The sequence below is a fragment of the Scyliorhinus torazame genome, chromosome 5, assembly GCF_047496885.1.
Source record: "Scyliorhinus torazame isolate Kashiwa2021f chromosome 5, sScyTor2.1, whole genome shotgun sequence".
Classification (NCBI taxonomy): domain Eukaryota; kingdom Metazoa; phylum Chordata; class Chondrichthyes; order Carcharhiniformes; family Scyliorhinidae; genus Scyliorhinus; species Scyliorhinus torazame.
Window position 1 is genome coordinate 253,275,399 of NC_092711.1, and position 13,788 is coordinate 253,289,186.

The 13,788-nt window shown below is 48.5% G+C and overlaps 1 protein-coding gene across 2 annotated transcripts in view; it reads right to left on the reverse strand.

Annotated features, from left to right (window-relative positions):
- Nucleotides 1–13,788, reverse strand: part of srpx2 (sushi-repeat containing protein X-linked 2) — a 122,646-nt gene that overhangs the window by 50,438 nt on the left and 58,420 nt on the right. Inside the window, exon 4 of one of the 2 annotated variants that reach the window (XM_072505359.1) lies at nucleotides 11,461–11,652. The exons of the other annotated variant lie outside the window; for it this stretch is intronic. Coding sequence (XP_072361460.1) covers nucleotides 11,461–11,652 — 192 coding nt within the window. The remainder of the gene's footprint in view (nucleotides 1–11,460; nucleotides 11,653–13,788) is intronic. 2 annotated transcript variants of the gene reach the window in all.

Below are 13,788 nucleotides of genomic sequence, written 5' to 3' on the forward strand. Positions count from 1 at the left end.
TCCACCACTCAGTGAAAATCACACAGATGAAATGAAACTTGCCAAACTCCAGACTATTGGGCTGGACAAAAGGAAGCACCAGTGGTATATCACAGAGCCAGGGGCATGATCAGCACAAGATGTATAGAAGAAGCTTCTTCATGCTCCTAGTGCCTGTAAACCTCAGGCATCCATTGTATTTGAAGTCTGGTCAAGACAAGAAATAAATCTGGAAAGGTTTTATTCCAGACTTCCTGTCCTCTCCTGCTCTCCATACTCAGCAGCTCATGCATAATCTTATAGCGAGCAAAGTGCCTCAGGCAACAATTTTGATTCAGCTTTGTGTTTCTAATCAGCCATGCATTTGCGTTTGATGTAATACTTTTGTGAAGAAAAACACAGTTCTAAAAAATTATATATAATTTTTCCTGGGGACTACAGCTCAAATCCTGAATCAGTATCCAGTGATAAAACAAATTTCTCAATTTTCATCCCGCTCTTCAGGCAGCATTGACTATTATTCTTGGAATGGGAGGCTGCAGGAAGAGGCTTCGTACCTTGGAACCATGGCCTGGATTTTATGGTCACAAATTGAGTGGGCTGCCCAGTCCCACCCATGACATTTGGGCATTGGGTTGGCAATCATAGAATTTACAGTGCAGAAGGAGGCCATTCGGCCCATCGAGTCTGCACCGGCTCTTTGAAAGAGCACCCTACCCAAGCCCACACCTCCACCCTATCCCCATAACCCAGTAACCCCACCCAACACCAAGGGCAATTTAGACACTAAGAGCAATTTAGCATGTCCAATCCACCTAACCTGCACATCTTTGGACTGTGGGAGGAAACCGGAGCACCCGGAGGAAACCCACGCACACACGGGGAGAACGTGCAGACTCCGCACAGACAGTGACCCAAGCCGGGAATCGAACCTGGGACCCTGGAGCTGTGAAGCAATTGTGCTAACCACCATGCTACCGTGCTGCCCGGCAATACGGTGACATTCCACCAGTCTCCCAAATTACAAAGGCAAACAGGCACAGAAATTAGCAACTCACCCACCATTTTGAAATCACTAATTAAAAAGCTATTAAGTTTGTTAACAACCCACCATCTGCAAATATTAGGCATCAGATGTAATAAAACTTCGGACCCTTTAATTAAGTGGCACAAGAGTGGAAGGAAAGGCTTGCCACTCGAACAATGATAGAATATATCAGCAGATTCCGCTGGGGAAGGTGGCAACATCTGCATGCGTGTTTTGTGACATTTTCTTTTATGGGTTTTGGGTTTATAAAAAATAAACTGATTCGGCGAGCAGAGAGCCTGTATAATTCTAAACATGACCAACGTCCTGTTCATGGTATTACTCACTGTCACATGATATTCCAGCCTACCTGGAGCCTCCTTTTGTTGTTCTAATTGGTCTCCTTCCCAACTGATGGCTATTAATTGACCATCTGATGTTTGCACGAGATAGTGGGGCGGGAACCCAGACAACCTAATTGTGGTAGTCTGTATTAGGGGTATTACGGTACCTAGGTTGAGGCTGTAAGATCATTGGTGTGGGAGGTACCTGAGACAGGAAGATCACTGGTGAAGCCTGCCTGCTGGTTCCGCCCAGTAAGGCGGAGTATAAGAGTCTGTGTCTCCCTAGCAGCTGCATTCTGTACCTGCGCTGCTGGGGGAAACATCTAGTCCAATAACGCCTTCAATTGTCATCCAATCTCGCTTCTGGAGTTATTGATCGAACATCAATTTATTGGACTAGATTTAAAAGAATGGAGCTCCGAATCAAGCCGGAGTGTCTGCAACTCAGCCCCCACGCGGCAAACTCAGCGGCAACCTTCAAACACTGGCTGGTGTGCTTCAAAGGGTACCTCAGGATGGCCACGACTGCACCCATGGAGGACCAGAAACTGCAAGTTCTCCACTCGAGAGTGAGCCCAGAGATCTACACCCTCATCGAGGATGCGGACGATTTCGAGGCCGCGATGGCCCTGTTGAAAGGACACTACATTTGCCCAGTAAACCAGGTTTACGCCCGACATCTGCTAGCGACAAGGCGACAAATCCCAGGGGAATCGCTGGATGAATTCTACCGCGCGCTCCTGGTACTGGGTAGGAATTGTGACTGCCCGCAAGTTTCAGCCAGCGACCACACAGAACCTTTAATCCGGGACGCATTTGTTGCAGGTATGCTGTCCTCCCAAATCCGTCAGCGACTGCTGGAGAAAGAGACACTAGGCCTCAAGGAGGCACAGGCTAGCTCCTTGGATGTGACCTCCCGAAATGCCTGTGCGTACGTCCCCAACCGCGCGGCAGCCCCTTGGGCAGCATGGAACCCACCCGCGGCCGACCCCGATGCATCCCCCATCCACCCACAAGCTTGTGCGGCGCGGCTACCAGGCAACCCTGGAGGGCCCCGCTGTTATTTTTGCGGGCAAGCCAAGCACCCCCGGCAGCGCTGACTGGCCTGCTCCTCCACCTGCAAAGGTTGTGTCAAAAAGGACCATTTCGTGGTGGTATGCCAGGCCCGGGCGGTCGCCGCTGTCTCCAGGGGCCAACCGGGGTCTCCACCACAACTCTCTCCACGGGCCATGTGCGGGCCACGGGCGCCGCCATCTTCATTTTCCCCAGCCATGTGCGGACCCCGGGTGCCGCCATCTTATTCCCCAGGGACCACGTGCGATGCGTGGGTGCTGCCATCTTGCCCACCCCCAGCCATGTGCGACCCGGGGGCGCCGCCATCTTGGCTGGAGTCTCAGGACCCCGATTCGGATGACCACACACCGCCCAAGGAAAATCTTCAACTTTTACCATGACTCGCCTCGGTGACCCTGGACCAGTCTCGGCCCCGAACGCTCTCGACCGCGACGACGACCCTGCTCATCAACGGGCGCAAAACATCCTGCGTGATCGACTCTGGTAAGGCGCTGTTCTCTTCCCATACACCCAGTTAACCAAAAAAATCTCCCTGGCCTCCGGGTCTCACTCTGTAGAGATCAAGGGGTTCTGCCTAGCGAGCCTCACGGTCCAGGGAAGAGAATTTAAAAATTTCCGACTCTACGTCCTCCCTCACCTCTGCGCTGTCACGCTCCTGGGATTGGACTTCCAATGCAACCTCTAGAGCTTAACTTTCAAATTCAACAAATCCCAGGGGAATCGCTGGATGAATTCTACCGCGCGCTCCTGGTACTGGGTAGGAATTGTGACTGCCCGCAAGTTTCAGCCTGGGATTTGTCGCCTTGTCGCTAGCAGATGTCGGGCGTAAACCTGGTTTACTGGGCGAATGTAGTGTCCTTTCAACAGGGCCTATACCCCCCTCACTGTCTGCAGCCTTGCGACCCTCAAGGTCGACCCGCCTTCCCTTTTTGCGAACCTCACCCCGGATGCAAACCCATCGCCACCAGGAGCAGACGGTACAGTGCCCAGGACCGGACCTTCATTAGGACGGAGGTCCAGCGGCTACTGAAGGGAGGTGTTATCGAGGCTAGCAACAGCCCCTGGAGAGCTCAAGTAGTGGTTGTAAAGACCGGGGAGAAGCACAGGATGGTCATCGATTATAGTCAGACCATCAACAGGTATACGCAGCTCGACGCGTAGCCTCTCCCCCGCATATCTGATTTGGTCAATCAGATTGCACAGTACAAGGTCTTTTCCACGGTGGACCTCAAATCCGTCTACCACCAGCTCCACATCCACCCGGACGACCGCAAGTACACTGCATTTGAAGCAGATGGGCGGCTCTACCACTTCCTAAGGGTTCCCTTCGGTGTCACAAATGGAGTCTCGGCCTTCCAACAGGAGATGGACCGAATGGTTGACCGGTACGGTTTGCGGCCATGTTTCCGTACCTCGACAACGTCACCATCTGCGGCCACGACCAGCAGGACTACGACACGCACCTCCGCAAATTCCTCCAGACCGCAAAAACCCTAAACTTGACCTACAACAAGGACAAATGCGTGTTCAGCACTGACAGTCTAGCCATCAAAGAATAAAGAACAAAGAAATGTACAGCACAGGAACAGGCCCTTTGGCCCTCCAAGCCCGTGCCGACCATGCTGCCCGACTAAACTACAATCTTCTACACTTCCTGGGTCCGTATCCCTCTATTCCCATCCTATTCATGTATTTGTCAAGATGCCCTTAAATGTCACTATCGTCCCTGCTTCCACCACCTCCTCCGGTAGCGAGTTCCAGGCACCCACTACCCTCTGCGTAAAAAACTTGCCTCGTACATCTACTCTAAACCTTGCCCCTCTCACCTTAAACCTATGCCCCCTAGTAATTGACCCCTCTACCCCGGGGAAAAGCCTCTGACTATCCACTCTGTCTATGCCCCTCTATCAGGTCGCCCCTCAACCTCAATCCTTGGCTACATAGTGCATGATGGAGTCATAGGCCCGGGGCCACCCAGGGGGTCACTTGATTCTTCCATTTTATCAAGACCCGCAACCTGCCCTACTCCCTCGAGGAGATCAGGACCGTCACCAGGAACTGCCAAATCTGCGCGGAGTGCAAGCCGCACTTCTACACGCCAGAGAAAGCGCACCTGATAAAGGCTTCCCGTCCCTTTGAACGCCTCAGTATGGACTTCAAATGGCCCCTCCCCTCCACCTACCGCAACACGTACATCCTGAACATGATTGACGAGTACTCCCGGCTCCCATTCGCCATCCCCTGCCCCAACATGACCGCAACCACCGTCATAAAGCCCTCCACAGTATCTTTACCCTGTTCGGTTTCCCCGCCTACATACACAGCAATAGGGGGCCCTCCTTCATGAGTGACGAACTGCGTCAATTCCTGCTCAGCAACGGCATCGCCTCGAGCAGGACGACCAGTTATAACCCCCGGGGAAACGGACAGATAGAGAGGGAGAACGGAACGGTCTGAAAGATCGTCCTACTGGCCCTACAGTCCAGGAATCTCCCAATCTCCCGCTGGCAGGAGGTCCTTCCCGATGCACTCCACTCCATCTGATCACTGCTGTGTACCACAACAAACTAAACACCTCATGAACGTCTCCTTGCCTTCCCTAGGAAGTCCTCCTCCAGGACCTCACTCCCAACCTGGCTGGCAGCTCCTGGACCCATTCTGCTCCGCAAACACGTGCGGGCGCACAAGTCGGACCCATTAGTAGAGAGGGTCCACATCCTTCACGCTAACCCTCAGAACGCCTACGTGGCATACCCCGATGGCCGGCAGGATACAGTCTCCCTACGGGACCTGGCACCCGCTGGATCCCCACCCACCCCACCCCCCCCCACCAACCCCACCCGCCCTCCCACCGGCACACCCCACGGCTGCCCCCTTTCCAGGTGGATCGGTTCTTCCACTGGTCTCACCCAGGGGTGATGAAGCTACCGAAGAAGCCAAAGTCATGCTCCCGGAGTCACGGATGCCCGAGCAGGCGCCTGCATCACCGCTGAAACTGCGACAATCACAGAGGACGACCAGGGCCCCCGATCGACTAATTGCTTCATTCTGATATGTACATGTAAAAGGAATACTGTAAATAGTTGTGAAGTGTAATATGGCAAAACACTGTACCACCAACGGGTATCACCATAACCTCTACCACTGCATGACGCGAGACCACCACCCCCGCCGGACTTTTTTTTTAACAGGGGGTGAATGTGGTAGTCTGTATTAGGGGTATTACGGTACCTAGGTTGAGGCTGTAAGATCATTGGCGTGTGAGGTACCCGAGACAGGAAGATCACTGGTGAAGCCTGCCTGCTGGTTCCGCCCAGTAAGGCGGAGTATAAGAGTCTGTGTCTCCCTAGCAGCTGCATTCTGTACCTGCGCTGCTGGGGGAAACATCTAGTGTAATAAAACCTTCAATTGTCATCCAATCTCGCTTCTGGAGTTATTGATCGAGCATCACTAATTGAAATTGCTGCACCCCATAGAAGACATTGCTTGATTGACAGCCCAGTTTCCATGATTCTACTGTCAATTCCACAATGCATATTTACATAATATTAAGTGGTTTTAAAGATTTGTGATTTTGTTATTGATGCTTTGAAAGGACTGGACGATAGACATTTCTATTGCCCTCTAAGCAAAATTAATCTTTTTAAAGGGTAACAGAAAAGTATGAATTAATTAATGTTTTTAAAGCATTTTTTACACATCTTACTGTGCCTATGGGATTTATTGGTTCTGCCCAGTGCATCGTGGGTTCTTGGGCATGAAGTGCTGTAGCTTGGCAGAGTTTGTCAGAAGGAGCGTGAGGGGACTTCGGAGGTGGGTGGGCAGCATTGGGTGGCATAGAACAGACATTGGAGAGTTTGGGTGGTGATGGGGTGTGAGGGATGAGGGCTGGATTTTGTAATTTTGAGGGATGTTTGCTGGTGATTGCACAATGTTCAGTATATTCATGACTTCTCAGATGCTGAAGTAGTTTGTGTCTTTATGCAGCAAAACATGAATTACTTCGGGCTTTGGCTAATAGTGGCAAGTAACATTCATGCCACACAAGTGCCAGGCAATGACCATCACCAACATGAGAGAATCTAGCCATCACTGTTTGGTATTCAACAGCATTGCTATCACAGAATCCCCATTATCGGCATCCTAGACGTTACCATTTATCAGAAACTTAACTGGACCTGCCATTGAATTAAATGTGACAACTGGTTGAAGTCATACTTGGCACAAACGAAGATTACTGTGGTTGTTGGAGGTCAGTCATCTCAATCCCGAGACATCGGGTGGGATTCTCTGGTATCCAGCGGACGGGCCGTACCGGCGCCAAAGAGTGGCATGAACCACTCCGGCATCGGGTTGCCCAGAAGGTGCAGAATCCTCCGCACCTTCGGGGGCTAGGCCGGCGTTGGACCGGTTGGCGCCACTTCAACCGGCGTGAGTTGCCGCATGCGCAGGAGCACCAGCGTGTTCCCAGAACCGCTGGCGTGATCCCTGTGCATGCGCAGGGGTTTTCTTCTCTGCGCCAGCCATGGCGGAGCTTTACAGCAGCTGGCGTGGAGGCAAAGAGTGCCCCCACGGCACAGGCCCGCCCGCAGATCGGTGGGCCCCGATCGCGGGCCAGGCCACCGTGTGGGCCCCCCTCCCGGGGCCAGATGCCGCCGCACGCCCCCCCCCCCCCCGAGGATTCCGCAGGCCGTCCACAGCGCCAGGTCCCGCTGGTAAGAACCTCGTGTAATTTACACCGGCGGGACTAGCCGAAAACGGGCGGCCGCTCGGCCCATCGCAGAGCGGAGAAGCGCCGGGGGGGGGGGGGGGGGGCCGCTGCCAACGAATCCCGACTGGCGTGGTGCGATTCCTGCCCCCGCCAAAACACCAGCGCCGGAGAATCCAGCAGCCGGCGTCGGGGCAGTGGGGCGGGATTTCCGCCACTCCCCGGCGATTCTCCGGCCCAGCGGGGGGTCGGAGAATCCCGACCATCATTTGAGGAGTTCCTCAGAGTAGTGCCCTCGGCCAAACCATCTTCAGCTGCTTCATCAATGACCTTCCTTCCAACATAAAGTCAGATGTGGGGATGTTTGCTGATGATTGCAGAATGTTCAGTGCCATTCGCAACCGCTCAGACACTGAAACATCCATGTGCAGATGCAGCAAGACCTGAACAATATCCAGGCTGGCGCTGACAAGTGGCAAGCAACATTCATGCCACACAAGTGGCAGGCAATGACCATCTCCAATAACGATAATCAAACCACTGCCCCATGACATTTAATGGCATTACCATCACGGAATCCCCCACTATCAGCATCCTGGGGTACCATTAACCAGAAACTGAGCTGTACTAGCCAAAAAAATACCATAGCTACAAGAGCAGGTCAGAGGCTATAGTGTGTAACTCACTTCCTGACTCCCCAAAGCCTGTCCACCATCTACAAGGCACAGTCAGGAGTGTAATGGAATACTCCCTACTTGCCTGGATGAATACAGCTCCAACAACACTCAAGAAGCTCGACATTTCCCAGGACAAAGCAGCCCGCTTGATTGGTGCACAACAGCAGCAGTGTATACCACCTAAATGATGTAGTGCAGGAACTCACCAAGGCTCCATAGGCAGCACCTTCCAAACCCACGACCATTATCATCTAGAAGTACAAAGCAGATATCTGGGAACACTGCTACCGGAATATTCCCCTCAAGTTAGTCACCATCCTGACTTGGAAATATATCACCGTTCCTTCACTGTCATTGGGTCAAAATCATGGAACTCCCTACCTAACAGCACTGTGGGTGTACCTACACCACACAGACTGCCACAGTTCAAGAAGACAGCTCACCACCACCGTCTCAAGGGCAATTAGGGATGGGCAACAAATGTTGACCTTGTCAGCGAAGCCTACATCCAGTAAAAATTTATTTTAAAAAGAAGACCAGCTCAGAGATAGGAATTTGGTGGTCTGTAACTTACCTCCTGACTCCTCAAAGCTTATCCACCACCTACAAGGCACAAGTCAAGTGTACAAAAGAAATATTGTTCATTTGCCTGGTTGAGTGCAGCTCCAACAGCGTTCAAGAAGCCTGACATAATCCAGGACAAAGCAACTTGCTTGATTGACACACTATCTACCACCTTAAACAGCCACTCCTTTTACCACTGGTGCACAGTGGTAGCAGTATGTACCATACAAGACACACTCAGCAACTCGCCAAGGAACTTTCAACAGCATTTCCAATCCCGTGACCTCTACCACCCAGAAGGACAGAGCAGGAGGTGTGTGGAAACACCACCACCACCCAGTTCCACTCCAAGGCACACACCATCCTGTCCTGGAACTAAATCACCATTCCTTCAAAGTCCTGGAACTTCCAGACCAGAACTCAGTATCAGATGGACGGCAGTGGTTCAAGAAGGCAGTTCACCATCATCTTCTCAAAGGCAGTAACATGGACGACAAATACTGGCCCTGCCAGCAACACTCAATTAAAAAGGAACTGGGAGAAGAAACTGAACATAAGAGAATGAAATTATTAGCATGCAATTAGTCTCCTGCTCATTTTTATATTACAGAAATGCAACAATCTTTCAAACCAAACCCTAGTGTTACCAGCAAGTATTTCTTGATTCACTTCATCTTTTCTTTTCAACTTTGTTGGCATTCTCCACACTGAGATGCCTTAGCATCTCAACAATAAATAAAAAATGAACATTGTATTGTACTTTTGAAGCTATCAATATTGATGCTGTACTCATTTTGATCATCAAGAATTTCTGATATCCACTCCAAATGCTTATCTCAATAGTGCAGCAGAATTATGTTTTTGTTCTTTTTTTGGTAAATTTAGAGTACCCAATAAATTTTTTCCAATTGAGGGACAATTTAGCATGGCTAATCGGCCTACCTACGCTGCACATCTTTGGGTTGTGGGAGTGAGACCCGCGCAGGCACGTTGAGAATGTGCAAACTCCACACGGACAGTGACCCAGGGCCGGGATCAAACCCGGGTCCTCGGTGCCGTGAGGCAGCAGTGCTAACCACTGTGCCACCGTGCCACCCGCAACAGTATGATGTTGTTCAGAGACCAACATAGTTACCATGACGATTCCTCAGGAGTTGTAAAAAGCTTTCCAGATTGCAGTTGAAGAATTTGGAATTGTTCCCTGGTTCTTTCAATTTGTATGACGGGCATTGAGATTGGGATAGGAATTTCAATTCTGAATAATGTGTTTTCAGTTAAATATTACATTGCTCTTTTAAAAAGTGAAATAAAATGGACTTTCTGTTTTTATAGCAGATGTGATTTCCAGTATTTGAAATTATTCTTTTTATCTCATAGTATAGTAGAACTGTTACATTCTCTTCATTCACAGGAGAGTACAGATTGTGGTAAGTTTCCATTTATGCAGCTGTATAAAAATTAGATTTATTATTTAATACAACTAAAGCAGCAGAAGAAATCCTCCCCAATGTTGTACATCCAGTTCTGCGTAGTTTACATTCTCCATTTTCTCCTTAAACCATAGAATTGAGTCCTGGAACATATTCAATATCTGACTGCAATGAATGGTCTCTATTGTTCTGCTACACTGGAGTTGATGGGGTTTTAAATTGCAGTTCTTTTGGAATAATCCAAAGATTTTGCCAGGTTGCGCAAATAAAATTATACAGTTCTGTCTCACTTTGTAAGACAATGAACAAAGGAAACAATGGCCAGAATCTTCCTGCCCCACAAAGGTGCACCCTCACCGTGGGTTCCCCGACTGCGGAGGGTGAATAGAACGGGAAACCCTGTTGAAAGCGACGGGATCAGAAGATCCCACCACCGGCCAATGGCGGGCCAACTGCACCACCACAAAACACACCACCCCTTCGCCGGCAGTGGAATCCTCCGTTCCCGCCACCGACCAATGGGATTTCCCATTGTGGACACACCACACCGCCGGGAAACCCGCGGGCGTGGCTGCGCTGCCGGCAATGGAGAATCCTGCCCTATATCACTAAAGATATTGCTCCTGACTAATAAAAGGCAGAGAAGGTGGAAAGGGTGAAAGGCAGGAGATTTCAACTGTAACAGAACGATGCAAGTAAGAGCAAGGAGAAACTTCATTAAAACTACCATTGATCTCATTGCATCCATACTGCTTCTTTACCAGAGTTACCCAAAACTATTCCCACTATGTCACATTCTTTCCAAGCCCTGTATCTTGTTCTGCTTCAACAAATGATCCAGTCGCTCTTGAAAGATACAATACTTTTATTCACTATTACTTTGCGTTGAAAATCATTCCATGCTCTAACAACCTTTGATGTACTGTGTCTGAAATCTTTCCTCACAGGTATACTTTCCATCTTTGGCATTATACTGAGGAATTTACTCTGCGATTTCCCCGTGATTTATGGTGTTCTATAATGGGGCATCAAAAGTTGCATGCAGTACTCTAATTGTAACCCAACCAATTTGTAATATAATTTCATCATTAGTGTTTTCTCCTGTACTTAATGCTTTTATCGATAAAATCCAAAATGCCATTGGCTTTTTCATGGCTTTAGAGGCACTGGATAAGCAGCCAGCAAGCAAAAATCAATCAGCAATAAATATTTGGTCCTCTCCATTTTTCCCCTGTTTCTGGAGGTGCTCAGTTGTACTGGGCAATGTTCCACGGCAGCTGACCACAGTCCACTACCTCACCCAAATAGCAACTTTCAACTGCAGTACTCATATGGGATTGTCAGCAGGTTCTTCAGCCAGTGGATAACTGAGCCTGACTGATCTTGTTCTCACCAAACATTCATAAACATGCATTTCGGTGAAAAAAAGTCACTCTATAATGATCTTGAACAATACCATTTTAAAAATTCCCTTCTAAACCCAGTAACGCTGAAGTTTATGGTAGCATGATCTGCCAGCCCAAGCTACTCAGCATAGACTCAAAATTAAATCTAGAACCTTCCAGGTTTGCATGACTCAGTTACATGCAGATTTACTAATTGAGCTATTGGGTAGAATAGCGTGAGATTTAAGGAAACAACTTTTCCACAGACTCACCTTTGCACCTACTGATTCCCGACCAGCACCTGGTCAACGTGCATTCAACCTGCCTTCGGCCTATCAGCCGATATCCTCTGTCACAAAATATTCGACACCGTGTTCCAAACATGCTTCTGTAATTTGGACCCCTCGGTGAATGGCATTTGACATTACCATTGTCTATCCTCAATGGGTAACACCATCTTGGCTCTAAAAAAAAAGTAAGTTCAGGTTGAAGAGAGTTAGATATTTAGATTTTCTTTTCCTCTTGTTCTTGGAGGTATCAATTCAAGTTGGGGAATGGTTCCATAGACAATGGTGCTCTCTGGTACCTCATCAAATGGCCATCCAAGGCTGAACCTGTTCTCACCCGACTTCCACAAAGCTTGTGAGGCAGTAGTCAGGATGGAATGCTGCCTGAGCTTGTTTTTTCCCCTTTACTCCCATTGAACAACAGCTCCCACAGAGCCTTGCACACTTACTTTGTGTTTTCTTTTCTCCTCCAATTTGCTACCTTCCTCTCCTGAAGGTGCGCACTTGCTGAGGTAGAGTTCATAAGGGCTAGTTGCCCTCCTGCACCTGTCCCATTCGGCTGGTCATCCTGTGAGCCCATGCACTGGGTGCCAGCAAAGTGACTACCAGAAGGCAGAAGGATTAGTCCCAATCCAGTTTGCACACACTTGCATTTTCTAGTGGGGGCTGTGGATGATGGGAAGTGATTCTTTTCTTGCCTCTTTTTGTAGCCCAGAAGACAATCCCAGTGCTCCTACTGTAGCTGAAATCTGCCCGCTCGGCAAACACAGAGAATTGAACCATATGGCCCAAGAAGATCCCAGAATAGCTTCTGATGATTTGTTTTACCAAGAACCTTGGGAAAGCTAACATTTATTTTTATATATTTGGGGAGATGTTCCAAATGAAACATTGTGGTTCAATGATATTGGTGATCACAAGGCTATTAAATAATTAGTAATGATGGAAATTTCACCTACATTAGTTAATCCACACAAACCTCCCCCATTGAAATATTTAAATGTTTCACAAACTCATTTGGGTTGTTGCTTCCATCATTCTGCCCAAAAGCTCACTCCTAAGGCCAGAATTTTCATCAAGCTGGAGAGAATCTCTGGCTTAGCCGAAATGTGGGCATCAGCCTTCAAACAGATCAAGTTTTTGTAACTGGAATATCCAAAGCACATCCCATGGGCTTTTGACCTTTCAGGGGAAGACCAAAAGCTGCTAGTGTTCTTTAGAGAGGTACTTTTGGAATGCTCCAGAGACTCATTTGGAAGAGGTCAGGTGCTCGTTGGGATTATTAAAAGGAAACATAAATATGTGCAAAATGTGGACAAACTCATTGAAACTGCCAAGCTAATTGGAACTGCCAAGGTGTCAAGGGAATTATCAAGCTATCTTTAAATCTCATCTATAATTCTTTTTATAACTGCAGTTTAAAGAAAAACAGTACTTGCTATTTCACTCTGTCTGTTGACAGAAGCCTGAGGACTAGCATTATGGAATTTCTGTTAAGTGACTGATTTCACAAACTATCATTATCACAGTAGGGTTCCTGCCAATTCAAAGCTTAATTTCCAGCTTCAAGTAGTTCTAAAATCTTTGATGTGGGGCTATGAATACAAATGCTTGTTTTTTATGGGACTAAATATTTGCATGATATTTTTTTTAAAAGTGGGATTATGTCGTTGAAGCTAAATGTAGTGAATGGACTTTTATGAATTAGAGTGAATTCTTACAAAAGTAAAGTCTGCAATAGACATTTAGGACTTTATTTTATTTTATATTATTTTATTATGATGTTGTTGCCATTACAGAGACCTGGTTGAGGGAAGGGCAGGATTGGCAGCTAAACGTTCCAGGATTTAGATGTTTCAGGCGGGATAGAGGGGGATGTAAAAGGGGAGGCGGAGTTGCGCTACTTGTTCAGGAGAGTATCACAGCTATACAGCGAGAGGACACCTCAGAGGGCAGTGAGGCTATATGGGTAGAGATCAGGAATAAGAAGGGTGCAGTCACAATGTTGGGGGTATACTACAGGCCTCCCAACAGCCAGCGGGAGATAGAGGAGCAGATAGGTAGACAGATTTTGGAAAAGAGTAAAAACAACAGGGTTGTGGTGATGGGAGACTTCAACTTCCCCAATATTGACTGGGACTCACTTAGTGCCAGGGGCTTAGACGGGGCGGAGTTTGTAAGGAGCATCCAGGAGGGCTTCTTAAAACAATATGTAAACAGTCCAACTAGGGAAGGGGCGGTACTGGACCTAGTATTGGGGAATGAGCCCGGCCAGGTGGTAGATGTTTCAGTAGGGGAGCATTTCGGTAACAG